This window comes from Alternaria alternata (genome assembly GCF_001642055.1).
Source record: "Alternaria alternata strain SRC1lrK2f unplaced genomic scaffold CC77scaffold_32, whole genome shotgun sequence".
In the NCBI taxonomy this organism is placed as follows: domain Eukaryota; kingdom Fungi; phylum Ascomycota; class Dothideomycetes; order Pleosporales; family Pleosporaceae; genus Alternaria; species Alternaria alternata.
In genome coordinates, this window is record NW_017306221.1 from 2,547 (window position 1) to 26,549 (window position 24,003).

At 49.5% G+C, this 24,003-nt stretch overlaps 6 protein-coding genes across 6 annotated transcripts in view; 2 read left to right on the forward strand and 4 right to left on the reverse strand.

The window, feature by feature from the left end:
• Positions 1–1,777: 1,777 nt before the first annotated feature.
• Positions 1,778–3,749, forward strand: CC77DRAFT_948831 (hypothetical protein; the record flags this gene model as incomplete). Its single annotated transcript, XM_018535220.1, has 4 exons — positions 1,778–1,982; positions 2,032–2,248; positions 2,303–3,466; positions 3,515–3,749. 4 exons carry the CDS (start codon positions 1,778–1,780, stop codon positions 3,747–3,749), a joined length of 1,821 nt encoding a protein of 606 aa, XP_018379788.1.
• A 318-nt stretch (positions 3,750–4,067) lies between these two features.
• Positions 4,068–8,634, forward strand: CC77DRAFT_1025767 (dsRNA-specific nuclease dicer). The gene is made up of 6 exons (XM_018526136.1): positions 4,068–4,165; positions 4,210–4,344; positions 4,407–4,659; positions 4,704–4,845; positions 4,896–5,981; positions 6,029–8,634. The coding sequence occupies exons 3-6, from the start codon at positions 4,419–4,421 to the stop codon at positions 8,493–8,495; spliced, it is 3,936 nt and encodes a 1,311-aa protein (XP_018379789.1). The 5' UTR covers positions 4,068–4,165; positions 4,210–4,344; positions 4,407–4,418; the 3' UTR covers positions 8,496–8,634.
• A 2,488-nt stretch (positions 8,635–11,122) lies between these two features.
• Positions 11,123–12,079, reverse strand: CC77DRAFT_1044685 (hypothetical protein). Its single transcript, XM_018527365.1, has 3 exons — positions 11,857–12,079; positions 11,477–11,800; positions 11,123–11,427 (listed from the first exon to the last, which is right to left on the reverse strand). Exons 1-3 carry the CDS (start codon positions 11,971–11,973, stop codon positions 11,248–11,250), a joined length of 621 nt encoding a protein of 206 aa, XP_018379790.1. The 5' UTR covers positions 11,974–12,079; the 3' UTR covers positions 11,123–11,247.
• Positions 12,080–12,775: 696 nt separating this feature from the next.
• Positions 12,776–20,464, reverse strand: CC77DRAFT_1082533 (hypothetical protein; the record flags this gene model as incomplete). Its single annotated transcript, XM_018529364.1, has 10 exons — positions 12,776–13,331; positions 13,428–14,795; positions 14,870–15,515; positions 15,648–15,907; positions 16,076–16,277; positions 16,442–16,837; positions 16,954–17,974; positions 18,113–18,232; positions 18,827–19,262; positions 19,296–20,464. The coding sequence occupies 10 exons, from the start codon at positions 20,462–20,464 to the stop codon at positions 12,869–12,871; spliced, it is 6,081 nt and encodes a 2,026-aa protein (XP_018379791.1). The 3' UTR covers positions 12,776–12,868.
• Positions 20,465–22,948: 2,484 nt separating this feature from the next.
• On the reverse strand, positions 22,949–23,098 carry CC77DRAFT_902596 (hypothetical protein; the record flags this gene model as incomplete). The annotated part of the gene is made up of 1 exon (XM_018533596.1): positions 22,949–23,098. A coding segment is annotated over one exon (150 nt), but the record flags the coding sequence as incomplete, so codon positions are not given.
• Positions 23,099–23,295: 197 nt separating this feature from the next.
• Positions 23,296–24,003, reverse strand: part of CC77DRAFT_564120 (hypothetical protein) — a 721-nt gene continuing 13 nt past the window's right edge. Inside the window, exons 1-2 of the mRNA XM_018532213.1 lie at positions 23,650–24,003; positions 23,296–23,598 (exon numbers count right to left, since the gene is read on the reverse strand). The exon at positions 23,650–24,003 is cut by the window's right edge and continues 13 nt beyond it. Of these exons, the coding sequence (XP_018379793.1) occupies positions 23,408–23,598; positions 23,650–23,896 (438 nt within the window). The 5' untranslated portion in view covers positions 23,897–24,003 and the 3' untranslated portion in view covers positions 23,296–23,407. The remainder of the gene's footprint in view (positions 23,599–23,649) is intronic.

Sequence of the window (24,003 nt, forward strand, 5' to 3'; positions counted from 1 at the left end):
AACCCTAACCCTAACCCTAACCCTAACCCTAACCCTAACCCTAACCCTAACCCTAACCCTAACCCTAACCCTAACCCTAACCCTAACCCTAACCCGACGCCCTCAAGACACTAGCGCAAACAGAGGAGTGGGCAAGGTCACGGTCAAGAATGCAACGCGCTACAGTGGTAGTTTGCGAGGCTGGCAATGTAGAGTGGCTGAGCGCAGACAGTGTCAGGATAGCGTATCAGAACGCTTCAGAGTGGAAAGCATTGAATGGGGCGTTTTTTGATCTGCTCAGGGAGTGTGGGATTCGATACAGCGTCCTGTCCTATGGTATCAAAGATTTGGGGCAGAGAGTAGCACTGGTGAGCCGCTTTCTGGAGAACGACAAGAGTAGCTTGTATGTGGAGCCTGTTCCTCTCTGAAAACATCCGTGTTGCATGATCAAGCCTCGGAGCTTTCCCCAGAGTTATTCTGTAATGGTTTTCAGCTGAATTTACGCATCTGTATTCTCTACCATCTGGGTCTCTCTAATCATCTCCTGATAGAATTTGTAAGCAGGGGTGATGGTAGAATGGAGTCTCATGTATGAGTGTATTCTCGTGTGTATGTACAAGTGTGTCTCTGAGCTCTGGAGTATTCGGATGCATTAGTCATGTGATGTAGTCCTAGGCTTACGAAATGTAAGCTTTCAGATGCTTCAAGATGCAAGATGCTAAAACCACGCAAGCTCTGGTAGCTTCCCTCTTGGAAAAGAGAGCGGCGCGCTCGAGGTCAGCATCGATGCTGTCGAAAGCGCTCACAACAGGATGCGCCTTCTGCGCGAAGCTTGTCTGTTCATGTCATAGTATTAGACGCCGACGCTAACGCATCCAGTCATTCGCTGGATGCGAGCGCCAACGGCAAGTGGCGGCTAGTTCCGCGCTCTCTATCTTGGATCGGCTCTAGCTAAACAACGGACGCAGACCGGCTTGCACGTGCCGTTATGTTACCCCGCAGTCGGTTGTAGCTGCACAGAGGGGTGGGTAAAGGTTGCCCCCACCTACGCATGGAAGCAACAGTCAAGCTAAGAAGTTTGTGGTGCAGTAAAACTATAAAAACAACGCCACAGAGCAGATGCTGGGTATTGCGATTGTGGGTGCTGTAACGGCAGTGGAAGCGCGAACCAACGTCCTCAGTCGTGTGCGTACCCGCAGAGTGCCTAATAACGATACCAAGATTGGCTGACCGGTGTCAAGAATTGAGCCGTTGGCAATGTATTCCTGATCAGGCGAGTTGATGAAGGCCGGAAAGATGCGTCCAACGTCGCAAGATCAGCTGATAGGATATGTCTCGCTGCAGCGTTTGGAAGAACGTGAGCCGTGCGCTACGGGAATGCAAAGAAGACTGGCGTGGCACAGACAGGCAAGTCTCACCAACGTGTGCGCTAGCCGAAAGAGGTCATTTCCACGGGTGCTTGTGGTAAAGACTGCATTAGGAATGGTGCGAGGAAGCAAGCCCTAGCACAACAGACACGCCCACACTATCGGCAATCACACAGCGTCATCGGAACGCTGCAAGTACCCGGCACAAACGGATGAGATTTCTTTTCCTGCGCTGATATCAGTTGGACACCGATCAACGCTGAGAAGAAGCACAGGTACGCAGCACGCTTGATGACGCGGACATGTATCACGGGATTTGTGGAATATATCACTTGCCGCTGACTCCAGTCTCCTGCATAGCATGTATCTAACCGTTCATGTTTTTCATCCATCTGTCCCTCAAGAAACAATCTTGTTAGCGCCTGGAAGCAATGACCTCGTTTGCGAGTGCTCAGGTCATCGAGAACATTGTCGGCTACAGATTCCGTTCTAGACATGATGACTTACAAAAAGCGCTAAGAGCAGCTGGAGCTGTGGAGGAAGATTGGGATGGAAATCGAAAGTTGGCTCAGCTTGGCACTGCACTTAGTGAGTTCTTACTGAACTACTTAGCTTTCGAAGCAGGGGTCACACGAGGTAATGGATAGAGCATATTTGATACGAAAGAAAGCTAACTTCTGTCGAGCTTATGCCAATGATTTCAAGACGAAAGTAACCAGCAACGAACATCGTGCGTCCATTGCGAGACGAACGGGTATCAGCGACCACATCACATTCAACGAGCAAGAAGGCGCACAGTCAGCAAGCGTGCTTGCTAAAGCTGTCAATGCAGTGATAGCAGTCATCTTCTTTGATTGCGGTCAAGACATTGGCGTCGTCCTGAAGACGATGCGCCACCTTGGGTCAGTCAGCCCAGTCTTTTCGGCGACGATGCGCTAACGTTACGAACCGTTCAGTATGTTTACTCTTGCTGGACAATCAGTGGACCCTGCACTGCTATCTCTAGATGAATTTCCGAATTCACTCGATGTGAAATCGCTTGCACGATCTCTGTTCGGTGTAGATATGAACAGTCATTTATTGTCAACTAAGGCGAGCAATGACCGAGGTTTCTCGACCTGTCCTTCGACCCAGCTGGACGGAACCACAGATTCTGGAAAAACGGCGGCAGAAAAAGATATTTTGGGACAAGCGCAGAATGGTAGCCAACGGCCTCCTTTCCAGGATCACTATGGTTTCGATGGCGAGGAGGCAAATGTGGAATTCGCAGCAGATTGTTCGCCCGATGGAAGCATGTCAACCGCAGCTCCCACAGTGGCAGACAGAGAAGAAGCGAGGAGATGCGACACAACTAGAGCTGCAGGTCAATCTGGAAAACCTACGGGGAAACGGGGTGACATCGATAAGGGCGAGTCTGGGCATAGAAGAAAGCTTCGAAGACATGATACTCCTTCAAGTCTTGATTTGTTCGGAACATATTTGGCAGAAGAAGAACGAAAATGTGAAGTATGGGGGCACCAAGCCCCGCGAGATACTTTTCTTACCCCTCCCATCCGAAGGGCAATCCAGAATCTGAGCAAAGGGAAGACAGAAGTAATGACAAGGATTCTGATACATATCGGCAGTCCCTGCCTGATAGGTGGATTGCAAGACATCCTGGAATCATGCAAGACCCAGGAGAGGTGCACGACCTCAGAAGCCATGTGTATGGTCTCGAGAGCGGAAAGAATCCGCGTGATCGCTAGTCTGGGTCATACCATGTCTCGTTCCCAGCTGCTTCGGAGATATCACGTCCTTCAATTGTTCAAGGACTGTGGCGGCCCGGATACCTCGACCTGGGAAATAGCCGTCACCCCATCTAGTCTGACACAACGGTCTGGCAAGCGTGGAAACCCGCTCAACAGGTCGGTCGCCGACTTGACCGAGAGGATGATGGAAGAAACATTTCCGGCTATCGATTCCAGTACGGACGAGTATACAACAAAGTATCGGTGGATCTCAGACATACGGAGGCTTGGACAGCGCCTATGTATGCTAGAGACAAGATTCGGCAAAGGCATTCTAGGTCTCATGTTAGATCAGGGCGTCGCCGGTACAGACATCGGTATCACCGATAAGATGTGAGTAGGGTCACTGCTGATTTCGAACTATCAGTGACTGTGACGCAGGATCATGACTCCAAATAACGTCGAGTACGCTGAGTTTCTTGATATCTTGGACAGGTCTCAGGGTGATCTACTCCGCGGTCTCAGTAGGGCCGTTCTCCCCACTGTGCAAGCTCTGACTCTTGGAGATGTACACGAGTGGAGACTTTTTGATGTAGGGAAGATAACGGTTGATGACATCATGAAGTATCCCAAAGGCTCATCAGTGTTCCTGGAGCTTATCAATAAGGCAGTCTAGGTCGCAAATGTGAGCCCAGTGAGCAGCCTGTTTAAGCACGTTAAGTCAAGCAAGCTCGACTCGAGCCTTCACATGTGTTAGAAATGCGGCGTCGTGATCTATCACTAGTCGCTCTAGATCTTGTGATGATCGCCAAGACTGCAGCATGTCGTGACACCACTGCTCGTTGATACGTAGACTGCAAGTCCGAAACAAGCTAGGGGGTCGGGTAAGCGCGCCCCACATCGTCAGACGCGACCACACCTCCAGCCTGCTTACTGTTAGCATCACATCAGGTCGCACACTCTCCCCAATCTTTGACACAAACTTCTGCATACTCCATGGACGACACGATACAAGATTCAGTCGACGAATTACGGGTGCGCTCGTACCAGGCTGAGATGCTCAAGCGTAGCTTGGAAGGGAACGTCATCGTTGTGGTGCTGCTTCTGCTTGTTGGGAGACAAAACTTGTGCTGACTGAATACAGATGGATACTGGCAGTGGAAAAACAGCTATGTGAGCCAGTTTGTGGGAAGTGAGAAGCTTGCTGATTTCCGCCACACAGAGCTGTACTTCGTATCCGAGAGGAGCTAAACTGCTGCCCAGCAGAAAAGGCACGTTCCCATACCGAAACATGCAAGCAATGCGCAAAGATTGAATAGTTGACTTTCAACAGCTGGTATGGTTTATGGCTCCGACTGTAGCCTTATGCACGCAGCAGCATGCTTACTTGCGCTCCTATCTACCAGCAGTCAGAACGAAGCTCTTGACTGGCGCAGACAACGTAGACCGCTGGAGTGAACAAAGTACCTGGGACTCCGTGCTAGAAGGTGTTCGCATCGTCGTCTCAACCCACGCCGTACTAGAGGATGCGTTGAGCCACGGCTTCATAGCCATGCGTCGCTTGGCACTCCTCGTCTTCGATGAAGGTAATCGCACCTTCTGCTACAAAAGTTCAGGCTGATAGTCTCAGCTCATTCATGTGTCGGCGGGCACGCTGGAAACAGGATTATGAGAAATCTCTACTATCCGACTAAAGCAAGATCGGGCGTTGTACCGCATATCCTGGGTCTCTCTGCTAGTCCAATCCTCAGATCGAACCTGAAGGGACTAAGGTAAGCACGCAGACGATTTTCAGTCTCAAGTCATGCTTACAATGTCAAAGCAACATCGAAGCCAATCTTGACGCGACATGCGTCACTCCACGACTACACCGACAGGACCTGCTCAAATTTGTTCATCATCCAAAAGTACAGAGACTTGAATTTCCCCCGTGCAAAACTTCGGAAGAGTCTATCACGGGTCATGTGTTTTCGAAACTTCGCAGACTAAGTGAGAGGTTGTCCCTTGAACAAAGAACATCAAGCGCTCCGTCAGTCCCGCACCGGAGTTCGACTAGAGCTGGCAGATCGACTTCGCAAGGATCGTTCACGGACTTCTCTGATCAGATTAGGAAGTTTTACAACAAGGCGACACATGTCTACAAAGAGCTCGGGCCTTCCGCAGCAGCCTACTATATCCTTCGCACAACTGAAAGGATAAGAAACAAAGCTGAACTTTTGGAGGCGTCAGCATTCTATATCAAAGAAGAAGACAAAATGGTATATCAACTGCAGCATGTATTCAATCGAGAAGAGCTCACCCAAGCGCCTGACGTTCTGTCCCTCCGGAGTCAGTTGTCTCCCAAGGTCGAACGATTAATAGCCTTCTTAGAACGTCAGGAGCCGGAACAATGCTCGGGACTGATCTTCGTCCAACAGCGGGCTATAGTCGGTGTACTCTACACTATTCTGGCTAATCATCCGCGGACAATGACGAGGTTCAAGTGTGCCACTTTTGTTGGCTTGTCAAACAGTTCGCACGGCAAACTCGCCTTATGTGAGCTGCTCGATAAGGAAGCACAGAAAGACACTATGCTTGAATTCCGCACTGGGAAGAAAAACATCGTCATCGCCACGGACGCGCTCGAAGAAGGGATCGATGTGGCCGCATGCAATCTAGTGGTATGCTTCGATGCGCCTTCGAACCTCAAGTCATATATTCAGCGCCGCGGCCGCGCCAGGATGTATGCCTCTCAGTACGTCATTATGGTCCCCACAGACAGTATTCAGACGAAGCTCGATAGCTGGCCAGAGCTCGAGAACGCTTTAGCCAAGATGTACCAAGACGATGATCGAGCGAGAACAAGGATTGCGTTACTGGAGAACGAACAAGAGTCAGTGGACGACTCGCTTTGCGTTGGAGCTACAGGGTATGTCACATTTAGATTCTCCATCAGAAGACTGACCAGACCCACAGAGCCTACTTGACAGCTGAGAAAGCCATGTCACATCTTCATCACTTTTGCGACGTTATGCCTCGGCAGAGATATGCCGAAACGCGCCCAGTGTTCTCTTTCAGGGAAAAGGACAGCGGGCTGATTACCTGCACTGTGACACTTCCCAATTGCGTCAAATCTTCACTTCGATCTACTCGTGGGCGACGAGGATGGCGAACCGAGCGAGCAGCGATGAGAGATGCGGCCTTCCAGTGTTACGTCGCTCTGTTCGAAGCCGGACTTTTGAATGGCCACCTTCTCCCGTTGACACACGAGTGGAAAGACCATGATGCGAACACAGAGCAACTCTTGAAAAAGGCATTGCGGAGCAAGCAGATAAAGCCGTTTACTCAGATGGCGCGGGCATGGGCGACTCCCGACTTGCATCAGACCACGATAACAGTCAGTTGCAATCGAACGCATGAGAAGCTGTCAATGAGGCTCACGACTCCGACAAGATTATCCTATATTCCAGATGTCTTGTTATACTGGGATTCAGAGACTATCTTCCAAGCCAGCTTCGGGAACCAATCTCGGAAGTCAGTTGCAAGCATTGACATGCTAGAACAGCTAAGGGCTGTCACCCAGCTCCTAGATAAGTCGACACGTTCCGATCAGAGCGTTAGTCACAAGACAGACTTTGTGCTCCTCCTCGGTCCAGACATCGAAGAGAATCAGTTGATGGATTGGTTCAAGGCATACGAAGGACGTGTAGACATGCTCGACGCCCTAACGAGTAGTAGTGAGGATATCCAGGGACTTGTCCGATCTACCAAGCTGAACGGAAAACCATTGGTCTTCTTTTGCATGACCAGCGAACCGCAACAAAAGCTCGATCTGGAAGTAGTGTGCGTCCCCCTCATCAAGCGTCGGAACTTCGAAGCGCCGAATGCGCTCACGAACCATTTTGCTGCTGCTCCGGCTGTCGATCTACGAAGACCATCGGCAGCCGTGCAAATTCGGGCTCGCGAATGTACAGTCGATCTTCTGGACCATAGATTCGCGATATTCAACTTGTTTGTTCCATCTCTCTGGCGGCACATTGAGGCCTCTACCGTAGCCCACCAACTGCAGGAAACGATCCTGCTCAATGTTTCGTTTTGCAGTCTATCGCACATTGTGACAGCAATCTCTGCGCCGTCTGCTGGGAGGGCAACCAACTATCAGCGCTTCGAGTTCTTTGGAGACGCGCTACTAAAATTCCAAACTTCTGTCCAGCTATTCACAGATCACGGCAACTGGCCGGAAGGGTACCTTTCTCAGCGGAAAGACAGCCTTGTATCGAACGCCAGACTCGCCAGAGCTGCTATAGCAAAGGGATTAGGCTCGTTCATCTTGACAGACCCGCTGCGGCGTAAATGGTCAGTTCCACGCATCTCCGATGCAGACCAAGAGGCGGAGGAGCGAACACTCGGAATCAAAGCCTTGGCCGATGTCGTTGAAGCTCTTATCGGAGCTGCATACATTGACTCAGGCTTCAAAGCGGCGAGAGCGTGCACCAACGTCTTCCTTCCTGAGATCAGCGCCGTTGTACCTCAGTTTCCAGAGCGAATATCGGTGAAGTCCAACAGTCCGAGAGACCCCGAAGCTGAGACCCTGATTGGCTACCGCTTTCAAGATGAGTTGTTGCTGCTGGAAGCATTGACGCATCCTTCCTGTGGCATCGATGCTAAGACAGAGTCTTATCAGAGGCTTGAGTTCCTGGGAGATGCAGTCTTGGATGTGCTCATCTCCACTTTCCTCTCGCGTTGCCTACCTGAGTTGTCCCAAGGACAGATGACTCGCATCAAAGCAGCTCTTGGGAACAAGAATATACTCGGTTATCTTTGTCTTCATTTCAGCATGGACAGAGATCTAGTCCGCATCGAAACGGGCCCAGATCACCGCCCGCACGAGGTACGATACTGCGAGAAAGTGCCACTATGGCAGTTCATGCGTCACCACTCTCCAGAAGTAGTGCAGGCTCACAAGAACGCTGGCCACACTTTTGAACAATGTGGTGCTGAGATACAGAAGATCCTCAGCGAGGGTGCGACATATCCGTGGAAACTGTTGGCTCGCTTAGGCCTTGACAAGTTTTACTCCGACCTGGTGGAAAGCGTCTTTGGTGCGGTATTCAATGATTCGCAGGGCGATCTTTCAGAATGCGAGAAGTTGTTCGAGCGCATCGGTCTGAAATACTACGCTGCACGTATGGCGGAAGGCTCTTTGGACGTTGTGCATCCGAGAGATGAACTACAAGGCCTGATTGGCTCTTCTAAGCTTGAGATTGATGTTCAACCGGTATTTTCGGGCGAAGATCGTGCAATCTTCGTGTGCAGCGTCAGAGTCGAAGGGACCGTGATTGCTGAAGCCCAAGGATGCATTACCGAGGATGAGGCTTGTGTGGGTGGTATACAAGCAGCCGTCGCATTTCTTCGTTCGCAACAGGAGGGTAGAGGACGTTAAGCGTGATATAGTAGACAAAGAGGTCTCCTGGTTGTAAGCGTATAGAGTCTGCTACATCTACCCTTAAAATCTTCACTGCTTATGCACTGCAGTGACCTTTTTATATAGAACTAGCTAGGACAATGCATTCAGCAAAAACACATACATTTCCTCTAAATTCTTCTGTCTATGATACCTGCACTCAACCGTGCTACAGAGATCCTTCGATGTTTGAGGCGATACAAATGATAGGAAAACTCGGACTTGATAAAACATAGCCACGGTAAACGCGACAGTATCGATAGAGAGCTATGGAAGTGACAGGACACCAAGTTGCTATGGGTGAAGTTTTGCGTTAGTAATTTCCATCCCAACCAGAGTAATTTGCTTTCCGGACTCATGCTCTTAAGTCTACTCTACTCTAAAGATGACTTGTTCAAGTGGTTGAAATGTTAGCATAGCCAATTCTGCTTGTGCATTCTGATGGCCAACATAGCATTATGAAAGTTGTGATGTTCCCTACTCGTCAGATCGCATAATATTCTTGCGGTCTATGATCATGATTGATCTATCGATACACCTCGTGACACCTGGCGATTGGTCCCACGACCCCGCACCCGGCATCACTGCACCCAAAGCGGCGGACGTCAAGACGCTTGATCCTGCGGCGACGAGATGGCGCGAGTAACGTTGATCGAATAACGAATCGCTGGAATCAGTGGGTTCAAGGCATGCATTTCCGTTCAAAACGTGCACTCAATACCACAGGCCGCCAGCTCTCTCTGCTTGTCAAGTCATTCTACGAGATGTCGAGCGCCCGTTGAAAGACCGTGCTCCAGGACGCAAGTCGATCTGCATACCTACTTCGTGTTTTAGCCTATAGCTGCAAGTCAGTTAAATACTTTGCTAGAAAACACAAGGTATTCTACCAAAGCCTATCAGTAGCCTACACGCCACAAGTATACGTGCTGTTCTCCTCTCGTCGCTGGGGCTCTCGAGGCCCTACTGACCAGCGACGTCGATCTGGAGGCGAAACATTCTGCCCCAATCGATGCTGGCTGCCGAAGTCTCGCTGACTACAGCACGTCTTATCGATGATGGGCCACTTTCCAGTTGTATGTTTCGGCCTAGCTAAGGTCTCTGAGTTATTGTATTACATCCCATCGGAGGTCATTCCAGATAAACCGAACAAATCGTTGGACTTCTGGTATATCGCATCCCATGGATGAAAGACCTTAGCTAGACTCAAAATGCCATATATGGCTACACGCATTCGAAGACAATACTTGTTACAGACGCTCTTGAAGAAGCATACTTGGCTTCGCGAGGTCCTGTACCCTGCGCCTGTGCCAGAAGACAATGTTCACTCCAATCTGCAGCAAGCTACAGTCTCTTTCTGGAAGGATCCAGCACAGACAATCACAAAGCTATTTAAGCTGACTCGGATGTGGTTCTTCACGCTTCTTCGTTACACATACCGTATGCGCTTCTTCGACGGAAACACAACATACCGAAGCGATCTCGATGAGGCAGATATCTAGTTCTATGAAGACCGACGATACATCTCAGAACTGACTGAACGCGAAGTCTGCCGACTGGTTTGCATTCCTGACAAGTACGGGGCAACCTTCTATCGGAGTTGCTACAAGAGCGCCAAGCGATGTCCAGCATGGACGAAGTTTTGCGCCGGGATACAAACTTTCTGCAAATCCCTGGGACTTCTCACATCCCTAAAAGATCCGGAGCGATACCTAAACACACTCCTGGATAAACTCAGCTCCCTCGTGTTGCAACAGAGATGGTTGCAAACTGCATCGCATCTTGATGAGACTGCTGTTCTAGCCCGCAGCACGGAAAAACACGTCAAAGAACTCGACGAACGAGTAGTCTCAGTGAGATTGATGAGCCTGAACTTGGCAGAAGACACAAAACAGCACGTTGATTATCTAGCACTACAATACAACGAGCTTCGATCGACTGTCGCAACATTAAGCCGTTCACAGCAATGTGACGTGAACGTCTCGTCAGAGCTTCAAAGACAATGAAAACCACGAGAGAACGAGCTCCAACACCTTCGCAGTCGACTCGAAAGAAACGAGATAATGAATGCACGTTGCCTCATAACAATGCCAGAACAGATTAAGGAAAGCTGCATCAACATCGGCCACCCGATCACGGCATCGAGCGGAACTCAAGATGTTGAACTTCTTGTAGCTTGCCGGTGGCTGTTCGAGCACCTGCCGGCTTTTGATTCTAGACAGCAAGGTTTTGGTAATCGGTGGAGGCTGTTTTGATAAGCTCGATGGAAACAGTACAGACAAAATTCAAGTCGTGACGACCAGCCTCTCCGAACGCTGGTTTGTGACGAAAAGTACAACAAGGTTGTAAACGGCCTCTATCGCACGCTGAGCAGCTTCATACACGGACACTAGCGTTTGCGAAACAATCCACTAGATCCAGATGTCCAGAAGGTAGTGGATGTGATCAGTCCGACGCACTACGACAGCAACGGTCAGATTGACATCGAGGCGGAGAGACAAAGGTGGTGCAGGTGAAGTCCGCTGTTAGTAATAGAGCGCTCAATGTAACGCATTGCGCTGAGACTTTAGGTGATGCGCTTTTGATGCTTACGTCTGGGTGACAGCCAACTTGCCGAATGGATGGTACTGCAACTACATGGATACTCTACAAAACTTCCAGCATACTGTGGTCGATCGCAAACTATGTGTACGTGCTTTGATATTCCTTGCGTACTGTCTCACCCGTACGAGGATCACAAGATCTCGCGTAGCAGGAATTTCAGAACCCCACCAGCATAGGCGGATCTCTTTGGGAAAAACTTTCCGCTACCAATAGTATACTCCCTCAACTCTTCGAGAGAAGGAAAGAGCTCGACTGCATCTCGCGAGACGTCCACCAGATCTACAAGATTGACGTGAATCGTCTTTATCTTCTGTTCATGCTTAGAAAAGGGTTTTCTTGAATGGCTGCCACAATCATACCTTCTTGCAGTGAGGAATAGTGTCAGGCAATGGCTCAATGTAGAGGGCTACACAAAGCTTATGCCAGTTCTCGATGTCAGCGACATCGGTACCGTACAAGCCATTAAATCGTATGACCAGGGCGTCGTTGAATATCCGACGAGCTTGTTTACGTTCCTCACAGTCCTTGTCCCAAGCAAAGAAGTCGCACATGCGATAAAACTCCTCCGCCACGCTCCTCTTGAGATCATAGGGAAAGTCTGGATACTGGGTGAAAAAAGCCGAGATTGCGTCTAAATCCTGCTCTGCTCTGCGCTGATGGTACGGGAGAAGATGTAGTTGCCTCTTTAACAATTTAGCAAAGAGAGGTCGGAATAAATCGTTCTATCCTGGCCACCTACCCCTCTGCTTGATACCGGTCGTGAGCCGCCAGGGTGAGAGAACTTGCAACCCGAACCGTAATTGCAGTGACCATTTTCCTGGAACTGATAGCATACACCCCGTGAGCTTCTACGCATATTTTCAGTGGGTGTCAACGATTAATGGCCTTAACAGTTTTCATCTTTCGAGGAGGAAGAAAGGTCAGTGAAGCAGCTTTACCGAAGACTGAGCCCCCCTTCGTTTCTTGTGACGACAAAAGCAAATACAGAGCAAGAGCCTAGCTTTATATGATATCATGACACGGACTGATATCTACCATGCAACTAAACGTCAGGATTTCATAGTGTGTGCTTCCCCGTGCAGCGTACCTACCAGACAATGTAACATTGTAGTCTCTTGATCGGACTTGGTACATTACATCCATGATATCCAATCCGGAAGATCGTCCGTAGCCTCAGGGTACACCGCTGGAGAGTCTAACAGAACCAGTCGCCTGCTTCACTGGTCAGAAGCGTAGATCACCCTATCTGCGAAAGGGGGAAATTCGAGATTTACTACCGATCAGGAACTGATGATTATTTTGACGAGATCTGATTCCTGTGCTATCACAACCTGATCATATTGACGCCTCCAGCTCGTGGTTGACTATCGGCCTTGATACATGTATGGAAGATCTCTCTCAAGTATGGCTATGGTATCAACCATGATACTCATGTTCTCATAGCGTTCTATCGCGTATGCTGTCGGATGTTGGGGATACATTTTGCACGCAATTCCTTACAGAGTTTTCTTAGCAACGAATGAGATCGAGGGGACGGTTACACTAACGTTGGTGCGAAGTTACAAGACGTGCAGAGGTCAGTACGAAGTCCAGGAACTACTTTCGAGGCGAAATTCAGTTGGACAAATATCTTTAGTTTCAATTTTGCATGCGTTTCTAAATCTAGACATTTTCTCGAGTATCTCGTTCTTAATGCTCGGCGTGATGAAGCGTGACAAGGATCGGGGAAGTATCAAAGTGGCGCGCCCAATCTAATCGCTATCGATTTCGCACTTCTCCAGCAAGCCACACTCAAGCACTTTAACGAGATGCGTCTTCTCCATGTCCTCCCCTTCTCGTCTCGTCTTCATATAATCTTTCAAGAGCCGTACAGGACTCGCGTTCAAGCACCAGACACCAGCAGGCGGTACAATAAATCCGTCGACCTGCAGCTTCTGTCCCCCTCTAGGAGTTTTCCAAGCTAGACCCAGGTATCTACACAGCTCGGCATACTCTGCGTAGGACTGGAAGTAGAGTTGGCTGGCGAAGAGATTGAGCTGAACGATCTGGCTTCGGCAAAGGCTCAAGATGCCTGCAGAGAACTCACGGCCGACGCAATACAGGTCGAGCGTATCGAGTGGGCCATAGCTCCGATTAGGACGCGGAGCGTAAAGATGCAGTGTCACTAGCTTCGAGGTTCGAATTTTCGCGATGAGTTGTTCAGCTTCGAAGGGACTAAGGATGATTAAGCACCAGTCAGCGGAGGGCTCATGTCCCATCGTGACTGAGAGGATTCATTGCAAAGGCCTGAGATACGAGTCCGAGACGTACGAGTCTGACATGACTCCTTGTGGGTGCTTGGCAGTGCGCTCGAAGTCCGCTGTCATGAGCAGGTCTTCTGGGAATTGTTCAAGATCAAATTGTTTTGCAGCACTCGTTGACTTCAGAGTCTGAAACGCGGATATGAATGCGCTTGACCTTTCCGGAAAAACGCCAGCGTCCACCAGCCTGACAAGGTCAGGGTGTAATTTGTGCTTCTCAGCTTCCATAGGTGCAGGTCTCTGGACTTCGCGCTCTTCCTCGATTTCTGTTGAGAGTTCTCTCTCTTGCTCTTCTTGAAGCGTTGCTGTGTCTAGAGACACTGCCTCGAAGTCTCGATAACGCTTGAGGATCTCCCGAATGCTACTATTGATGGTGTCCCGATCCTTCATTGCATCGGATAGATTACCAGGACGAGGTCGATAGCGATCTTCGAGGCTTTGCGCTTCTGTTTCGAGAAAAGATTTCGCTTGCTCTACAGTTGCTTCCGCTCCGTTCAAGCAATCCTTGTAGTCCTCATAGCGGTGACCTTGAGCAGCCCACAAAGGTATATTCCGCCGCATGTCTGCCCACGTCTCTGCGATTGCCCATACCAAAAGAACAGAAACTTCTATCTCTGTACTGCACGACTTTGAGGTGCACTGCAGAATCTTTGTCTGTATCTCTTCCGGAATGCAGAAGACGATTGACTGGCCCTTGCTCAGCTTCTGCATCCGCATACATGCTTGCACTAGCGCATCCTTTGTCAAGTTTGCGCCTAACGTTACAGCGGCCTGGTATTGCTTCGGCATCTTCAAATCCGTTCCCCAGGTGTGGGCCTGGTCGAGATATACAAGACATTCTTGCAGATGCTTCGAAAACGGCGATGTTTGCAGTCGCTCAACGCAGCCATTGTGATCGAGGACCGAGAGTTTTTCATGGTCGTTGAAGAAGATGACTGCTTTTGCTTTGATATCGTTTGAGTTGCTTATGCGAAGCCACGTTTCAACCACTTGAAAGTTACTGAGCTCCAATATTTGCGCACCAGCATCGAGAATCACCCGAGTCGGCAATTCCATTGCGTCGACGATCTCCAGTAGACGCTCAGCATCTGTCTGCGACGGTAGCAGTTTGACAGAATTCTCATCCTGCAGTAGGTAAGCCAACACTAGGGCATTGGTGTGGTTCTGTTTTTCGGAATCAATATAACGAACCCTGAGCGGGAGTACTTGACGTGAGTCGTTCGTGCCGCTGAAGCCGGTCGTGGGATGAGATTTGACGGCACCAAGGTCCCAGCCGGATGCAGAGAGCTTGGATGGAAACTCCTTCATCGCTTTGGGCAAAACAATGTGGGACAGAAAACAATCGATGGGAATATCTCCGTGATGCACTGATGACGATCTTTCATGTTGATGCCCGTGAGGTGCTGGAAGGCTTCGGGAAGAGCTCTTGCCGAGCGGACTCATATTTCGTACTCAACATCGGATTGATCCGACTTCTCGAAATGTGCAAACGTGTCAAAGAGGTCCTGATCATCTAGGTCGCCATAGTAATAGGTAAGTGACGTGAGCGTGATGACCACATCCGGATGACTGAACTCGGACCGGGGCGACGGGCTGTCTTTCGAGCGGTATGGCACAGCCAATTGAGTTTTTGGTTTGCGGCTGCGGGCGATACCGTAATTGACCCTCCATCGCTTGGACTTTAGCGCAAAGCTTAGCACACCGCCTGCAATGAGACCCCGCAAGAGGAGCAGCAGGCCTTCGGTGGTTTCTGTGGAGAAAGTCCCTTTTTCAACTGCGTCAACGTCTGTAGGGGTGAGATTACGCTGGCGGATGTAGCGTAGGATAGTCTGTCTCATCTCGGAAGGCTGCCGCGCTATGGAAAGAAGGCCTGAGATGCCGACCATGCATATGTGTTCCGTGATCAGGTCCAGCAGCTTTTCTTCTGCATCACCACGGAGAATACGCGTGCGAGGATAATGTGACGCCTGGTGTTTGTTGAATTCAATCGAAGAGGGAAACATTGTCTTGACATCGGCGGTGTATCTGGTGACCAATCCCAGGAGTGAGTGGATTATGATCCATCTGTCTGGATTGAGCTGTATTGGCGCTTGGGTACCTGAAAATAGGTCAGTATGAGGACTCAAGACGACGTAAACATGTGACGCCGCGACTTAGCAGGCTGATACTGATCAATCCTTCTAGGTAGAGACAGCGAAATTTAGCAGTGACAGTCGTTTGCGGCACATACCCATTGTGTACACCAATTCAAACTTGACGATGGAATTTCCATCACTTTCATCGAAAATGTCCCGGGAGTGTCTGTCGAAGAAATGCTGAGTTCGCAAAAGTGACCTTCCTACGTCAGACTGCCCGCTGAGGCACTCGATGCCCATAAGCTTGAAGGACAAGATGTGTTCAGGTTGGACGAGCAGAATACTACGGTTAGCCCTGCATTCTTGTAAAATCTCGCCAATAGCATCAGCTTCGGAGGGACTGAGTTTAAGGGCTCTAGAGAAAGGTATATGGTAGATTCTCCTGTTGAGCAGCCCGCCGAGCTATTCGACCAGCATTTGAAACATCTGTCGTGACTGCGACTTTGCAACAATGACTCTGACGAGCCTTTATCGGCGGGAGCCAGTACGATGAAAGGTACATAATGCGGACAGGATCACTCACAAGTCGCCTTGAGCCAGATAGGCAGCGATGGTCGGGATGACGACGGAGGACTTTCCCTTTCCCATGTTGAATTGCATGACGGAGTTTGCTTGCTTCGGTGGGCATCGCATCCGTTTTGCGATTTCTTCCTGCACCTCGCGGACTAGTAGACCACTCTCGGCCTCAAGCAGCAACGTCTCAAAAACTCCATGGGTTTCCAATTCTGGTGCCCACGGTTGTACAACTCTTCGGCAAACTCATATGGGTGAAGAGAAACTGCCAGAAGTCTCCTGGCGCGCTGGAGCTGGGTCAAAGAAAGACCGTACTGGATGACTACTACTTTCCAAGCCTCAGTCAGGGTATCGAAGCGATCTCTATTTAACTGACGAAGCCAGAATATGGGGGAGACTCGGGGTGATTGGCCTATTTTGACCGCAATCCCATCGCCTGTGTGAATATGGTTTTGTAGGATGGAGCTCGTATCATCAAGATACTGCTGGCAATCGTGCACGTATCTCTCCACGAGCCTGTAGAGCTCGCTTTGTGTCATGTCCGCACGTATTGGGGGTGGTTTTCTGTGGAGTGCAAGCGAGTCGCAACTTGCGTATAAGTCCAAGAGGTAATCCTTCTCACGTAGAGACTTTGCACCGGGTCTGAGCTTTCGGAAAAGCGACGTGAGCCGCATCCTGGCTTGATCGATACCTTTGTCTTTGGCTCGCTGCTCTGTCAACTTTGGGAGCGGCGTCGGCAACATTGACAAGCACAAGTCGGTAGGGCTCGATGCTATACATCATATTAGTATAGCGTGTGGGAGAGGACGACGTCAAGAAGTTGATGAAGCGCACCCAGTAAACGCGTATCCGAGTTGTCTGTAGTGTACAGTGCTGGGGTAGACTTACAAAATGCAACTAATGCCGGCGCCTCTAAGCCGAAGATGTCTTTGACACTGCAGAAAGAGGATTTATGTATCCCTCTACAGTTTTCGCGCACATAAGCGACGCGGTTGTCTCTAATCCTCAAAGGGTCAACATCTTGTCGTGCCAGAGTCGATGAGATGTTCTCAAGGTATCGATAAAAGCAACGGTTATCGTACCAGATTTTGAACATTCGCCCAACCTCCGACATAGCCCTCTCAGTATTCAGGTATGTTTCCGCAAACTGAGTACGTGGTGTACTTGGTACCTCACAGGGCCACTGGTTGTGGAGTGCGCGTGCGACAGTCTTGGCAGCGTTGCTTTGATGCATCTCAAAAAGTGTTCTTCTTCTCCTGTCCCATTGCCAATACTGCTCGCCGGGCAGCTGCGGTAAGTCATACTCAGGACAAACTTCGTAAGGTTGATGTATCTGTACCAGATTCTTAATGGTAGATAAAGCAGGAGAATCTCCTTCTGCTAAGTCGAATCTGGCGTCCGAAGGGATTTCGACTGGCGCTAGATCAGAGCAATTATAGAATGCGGCCAGGGCTTGGATGACATCCGTGTCTGCGGATTCCGTGAACGCTGCAGTTGACAACCAAATCATCAGATCGAACTTGTTATAATGCCAAGGCGTTGTCGCAAGCCATGAGTGCAGGTTGCACCACATGTCTGGGAGGAAGGAAGATGGCTCCACGAGCCATGAAGCGTTGTAACGAAGCGTGGGTGGCTCCAATAATGCGTTGTAACCTTGGACTGTGGCGTCATGCAGATGGATTGTTCGAAGGGATTTCACGAGGCTATGCGCGTGGACAGGAGAGTGGAGAGTAGCCTGCCTGCGAAAAATCAGTTCAGCGGCAACGGCACCACGCGGTCCCCGTTGCGGGTCGGCAACGCTAGCTATGACTTCATAACACTGATTAAAAGTACGGGTATGGTACTCTGCGCCAAAGCCATCGACGCGGACAGACGATGTTCTTATCGTGTCTCTCTCAAGCAGGTGAAGCTTCAGAAAGTCTAGCTTCGGTGGATCTACATAGATGTCGCTAGAATGAAGCAGCTTCGTTCTCTTTGATATGGAGAACAGTCTGTCGACCGCCGTATAGAAGCCGGGACAACGAGGATATGTTTTGTCTCAATGGACCTCTTGCATGACCTCCTTATGAGAAGGATAGAACATCCGTCCTGGTGTCAGTCGAGCGATGGACTCCAGGAGGCCAATATTGGCCGTTGTCAGCACGTCGAAGGATGATACTGCGCCTGACTGTAAGATTAGTAGTGCAGCCTCAGTCCCAGTATAGCCGGTCAGGATGTCTGGCAGGCAGTGCGAAGTAAGTGCATGAAGGTAGCACAGGAGGAGCTTGCTTTGCAAACTTCCGTTGCCTATCAGCCGTCCCAAAAGCTGGTCTACCTGATACGCGTGGGTCGCACAAACCGCGTCCAATCTAGTCGAAACAGAAACATGCCCCGTCGTTGTCCTTGAATATGCCACAACGCCCTCTGCTATGAGAGCCAAGCGATGCTCGATTCCCTGTTCAGCCTTGAAAACAAGTACGCTGGCCAGTCCAGACATCGTTCCCATTCGCTGATCGGTATCGATGACCATTCCCTTATATTCATGCGAAGGGATCTTAGAATCGCCCTGCTTGTGATGGAAGCCTAGTCGTCGCCGGGGAAGCTCTATGGAGAGAATAAAAGACTTTGTAGACAAGATATGAATGTGCAACAGAAGCTCCAAAGGCGACAGGATGTTCGGTATTGTGCTGCCAGTATTGCTTGCTGGACTGACCAGATAGGTGTCTACCCTCTAGAGGCGCCAACTAGGTCCATATCTCTTCGGGCGCCACAGCCCACTGACTGAAGCCCAGGAATCGTCTCGGGGGCGAATTTCTACTTTCCCGGTATCGTGGTCATACCAGTGGAAGTAGTCAGCAACGGACATTGTCGGAAGTCGATTCTCGAATACACGAGAGGGGACAAGATCAAATTTCGTTCCACCTCGAGCAGCTAGGATAAGCATATTCGAGCCTTCCATTCCGAAATTGAGGTTGTAACACCATTTGGGGTGGAAGGGGTGCATCGCAGAAAACTCCATGCCTGGCTCTACAGCAGATGTCACCTCTATAGGCACCTTGTCGAGGGGCGAAGCATACAATTGATGTTGACAGTATTGCACTGGCAGTCGAGAAAGTGGCAGCCCGTTCACGAGCAACTCAGCGGTAAGGAGGCTGAGGTGTACAGCTTGTGCATCGTACTCGACGTGGACCCAGTGGTGTTGAGGATCCTCAAGTACGCTCCAGTGATTTGTAGGGCGAAAGACTGCCTACAATGCCGCCACAGCTCGGTTGAGACCTTCTTGTACGATGTCAGAAGATATCTCTCTGGTAAGCACTGACAAAGCTCGAGGAAGCAGTGATCTCCACGACTGCAGCATAGCGCGATGGAGATACTCGTGCTCCGAAGATGTGGCATCTTTGTTCTCTTGCACCACGATTGAAGCCTGAAGCAGTACCGAAACTCTTGAAGGGGAACAAAGGATGTCTTTTAGGAATCTTCCGTCGATGTCGAATGTATTCGTACACAGGAAACCTATTTCGGTAAGTCTGGAAGAGAGCTCTTTCCGCTGCAGATCGTCTATTACTGTAGGGAGCCGTTTCTTGAGGCGAGTCAACCATTCCAATGATATCACACGAGCCTCTTGAAGCAGCTGCGTACATCTTGTGGCAATCTGATCCGAAGCATTGATGCTGAGTATTCGCAACATTACCTGCACTAGAGCGGCGACAGCTCTCCAAGTCTCCCAATTTTCGCTGATGCGCCTCAGAGCCGTTTCGATCTTATCCACAAGGGCTCGAAAGAACGTCTCATCCATGAGGATCTCGTGGGCAACACGCTCTAGCTTGTTGTTGCTTGTAGGCGGACCTGCGCGGTGCATGGTCTGCAAAAGCAAGCAATGCGTCTCGATCTTATTCAAGTCAATAGTTGGCATTGCAAGCTGCACCAGAAGATTCTGATACTGGATTCTGTACCCAATAGGAAGACACCTGAAGGTCTTGTATTCGACCAAAGAGAAGTGCGGGGGGCAATCGGACAAGCGTGCAATCACCTGGTTCGGGGTTATGACATTCAATATGGTAGATGACCTCAAGTAAGCTTGAAATTGCGACGAGCGAGACGGAAGTTGGTATGTGCAATTTTTGGATACTTGTTGACTGGAATCCAGAATGGTAATGAAGGTGTTGTACGAGCTGTCGAAGTACTGGTATTGAAGTGCATTTTCAACACAGACTTCCTTTTCTTTTAGGAAGTCAACACCCTCTTTAACGCTGTAATGGCTCCCTGTGAGTGGCTTGACCTCGGATTCAAGGTAAACACGCCGATCGGACGGGGAGGTCCAAAAACTACTCAACCCATCTTGCGTGTAGAGATCGTATCTCGCTCTCGGGTCTGTAGTTCTGGCATGAATGAAGCCTAGCATTTCCACTCGTAAGAGCATTGTCGCGTCGCGCTGGTGACTATAGGCCGTTGGGATTTGTAGTTCAAACACTGTTGCTTTTGCGATCGCTTAGTCTAAATAAAGCGGCCATTCATAAACATAAATTTCGAGTTGCTCAGCTTGAGTCCGTAAGCTACATTTCCTGCACCAGGGTGCATGCTCAGTACTGCTTAATCCGTAGTACTCGTTGTAAACCACTTAGTAGTCGCAGTCACGCCTATCAGACGCAGCTACAAGGTCGTAATGCTGTTGTTTCTTCTGAGCCAACTCGCAGCACTTCTCTTAACGTGCTACCGTTGCCTGCTGCTTAATATCTGAGAGCAACCTATAATATTCTAGAGATCCATCAGAAAACCTAACTGCGAACGAAGATAGAAACCCAAAGTCGCAGTAGAGAGATAGAGCATCAGCCCTCGCATCTCTTCGGTGGCATTGCAGGTAGGCCTTAGCGACCAACAGCCGCCCCAATTGACTCTCGAAGGGCAAAGAAAGCGAATTGAAAGAGGACAATTCCACCTCTGGATTGAAGTCGTACAGTAATAGATACATCCTACAAGCGCACTTGTCACATGCAACTTACAACTCCATTACAGTGAGATACGCGATAGATAGACTCCCTAGTATATCGCTTGCGGTGCTGTATGAAGAGCTTGCCTGGTGGAAATACTCTTGCAGAAGCTGTCGTAGCTTCTCGCAGGACGTGTTATCGGACATGTGTCGCTCAGTCTAAGAGGAAAGGTGGTCTTCGACCTATCTCTCCACTGTCGCCAAGTAGAAGCGCGTGTATTCTCCCGAGCCGCTGAAGCTGGTGAGCAGCTCATGCTTGGGACATACTAGGCATTTTGAAGTCGATTGAAAATTTGATACACCAGTTTGACGTGTTCTACTAGATATTTTTGTAACGAAGTCATTTATTGCTGGGATATAGATGTTAAGCTCGTTGTAGGGCTAGAGATCTGCGAGCACTGTTATATCTATACATCTACCTGCGCTGTTCGTTACGCGGTCGATCCTAGCGACTATGGATAATCGTGCCTAGTGTACGAGCGTTTGGGCTGACTTAGTGTAGAGATCGAAGAAGGGTCTGGGAATCAGTTTCCTCACCTTCTGTAAGCGGCCGGTCAATTTGGCGGAGGTGATGTGCACTAGGTCGATGTCTTGAGTCCCACACAACACGTTAGCAGGCTACTCGGGCAATTTAGTACTGCTCGGCTAACAGCAAGGCTCGTGTCATCAGGTTTTAAAACAGAAATAAATCACGCTCAACTGATAGCAACATAGGATCGAAAAGCACATTAACACGTAAATCAACCTTACATACCTGTTATCTTGTAATGTGCTTTTACACTTTAGAGAAGCCTCGCTAACAGGTTCACTATGACAGCCTTGTATACGCTCATAGACGACGTGCGAGCGATCTAGAGCTGCATAGTTGTGCGGACAAGGAGCCACAAGGCTAATCTTCTCTATAGTGGGGAGCTGTGTTTGCATAGGACATCTTCGTGAGTGTTTTTTTTAAACACCCTGCAAGTCAGTAGGCTAGCTGATGACGGATAGGAAGTGTACGAGTAAATCAGTAATCAAGCCTAGGTGCGTGGTATCGTGAGTCTCATAGTGGTCTTGCTACTCTTTGTCTGTCTGAGGCTGGAAGCCCGGAGCTTCTTCCCAGCTTATCCTTCCAAGCGTTTGTGCTCATGCTTCAATTAGACCTCGCTCCTAGAACTGTTTGAAGGGTATTCAATAGGCAAAAGTCAGAAAGGAGCGCTTAAGTCGACCCTTTGTTCGTATCACAGTCTCGTTTGGCGGCAACAGCTCGAACACCTCAAAGACAACATCAGTACCAGCTTCTTGTTTCCTGACGATGACCGCCGCATTCTGTGTCTTTATCTCAATAGAGATTGTCCCGAACGTCTCACTAGAGGCCAGACCATAGAGTAAGTCTGCGAGTCAGGAGTCACTAATAAATCCGTCCGTGTCGCGAATGCGACGCAGGTTTTGAACTGCAGATGTCACGAGATCTATGTGACTATAAGACAAGATCACATATCAGCTGATGTACTATTATTCACTGCTCAGATGCGGAGCTGACAGTCTGCGAAGGTACTTCCTAAGGCTTACACTAAATAGGTGCTAGATACGAAAGTAGTATGAAATCCTCCTAAGTACAGTACTAGGTCAAAAGTTTTGCAACGCCAAGCTGCCGAAGCGCCGAACCACCATTTTGGGCAATGCTGTTTTGGGTGGATAACTCACCTAAACCAACATCTTTTTTAATGTTTTAAAGCAGGATTTTATTGTCGATAGCTAGTACCTTGTATGCCACCCTTTGGCTTTGATACAAGCTTTAAGGCGGCGTGGCATAGACAATATAAGGGACTTGATTAGAGCGCCGGGGATACTCCGCCAGCACAATTTCAGCGCGTTACAGAATCTATCCTACTTATCTTCAGCCCTTGAGAGGTTGTTGTATTGCGGGTATCGAAGATGGAGAAGCTTTTTGAGATGCCACCAAAGGTGTTTAATTGGGTTAAGATCTGGTGAGTACGGTGGCCATTCAATAGGTTGGATCTCGTGATTTGCCATGAAGTTTGCAACCACCTGCGCCGTGTGTATCCTCGCGTTATCGTGCATAAAGCGTTGTAAAGGCCTCTAGTGAGGCAGAAGACCTTGTTGCAGCGCTTGTATGTAAGATTAGGCGGAGTAACCACTACGGGGAGCATCAGGATCTCGCTGCATTATAATGAGATCGCTCCGCCGAGGATACCCACGTTCATCGAGCCATATTGCCGCCCACACCATCTGGGCAGGTTTGCCACCAGTTGTAACCTCTGTAAGCATCCTTGGCTTCTATTTCTCGTCGTTGTAGCGAAAGCACCACTTAGTATTGTGGCTAGAACCCTTCTGAATAGAGCACTCGTTAGTGAACTTGAGCGTGCGTTGACGCTACGCGAAATGGAGATACTCCTTGCAGAAGCGTAAGCGCTTACGAGCGCGCTGAAGGGTCAGCTTTGGACGCTTTTTGCAGCGGACGTGTAACAAACTAGTCTTACGGAGGACTCTGTACAGCGTGGAGCGGCTAGGTGGCTCGGATGGGGTCCCATTAGGTGGGTGTACTTGGGCGACCTTTTGGAGCTCTGCGTAGGTTATCTTTAGATTTTTTTGGACAGCTCGATACACTAACTTACGCGCGTGCCTTGACAGTATTTGGGGACGTCCGCTGCGTGGTTTGTCTTCTGTTGTGCCCGTTGTGGTGGCCTTCTTGATAAGGCGCGATATGGTGGATTTCGAGCGCCCGCACGCGTCCGCCACCTCTACCATCGTACAGCCAGCTTTCCACATCCCGATGGCTATATTGCGCTCGGCAAGACTTATATTTGGCTTACGCCGTACATTTTGCGATATCTCACGTCCAAAAATACGCGGTGTTGACATAGTTATAGTGGGTTGTTGTTGTGGTGGTGGTGATGGTGGGGGAGAGATTTGGCGCTAGCGTTGCAAAACTTTTGACGCGTAATTGTACTCTCAACGGGGTTTTCTAG

Coding starts and splice junctions, on each gene's coding strand:
- CC77DRAFT_1044685 (XM_018527365.1), bottom strand. CDS start 11,973: ATGCGTAGAAGCTCACGGGGTGTATGCTATCAGTTCCAGGAAAATGGT. Junction 11,801..11,856: donor GACCGGTATCAAGCAGAGGG/GTAGGTGGCCAG, acceptor AAATTGTTAAAG/AGGCAACTACATCTTCTCCC. Junction 11,428..11,476: donor CTATTCCTCACTGCAAGAAG/GTATGATTGTGG, acceptor AAGCATGAACAG/AAGATAAAGACGATTCACGT.
- CC77DRAFT_1025767 (XM_018526136.1), top strand. CDS start 4,419: ATGGCTCCGACTGTAGCCTTATGCACGCAGCAGCATGCTTACTTGCGC. Junction 4,846..4,895: donor TCGAACCTGAAGGGACTAAG/GTAAGCACGCAG, acceptor ACAATGTCAAAG/CAACATCGAAGCCAATCTTG. Junction 5,982..6,028: donor CTTTGCGTTGGAGCTACAGG/GTATGTCACATT, acceptor CCAGACCCACAG/AGCCTACTTGACAGCTGAGA.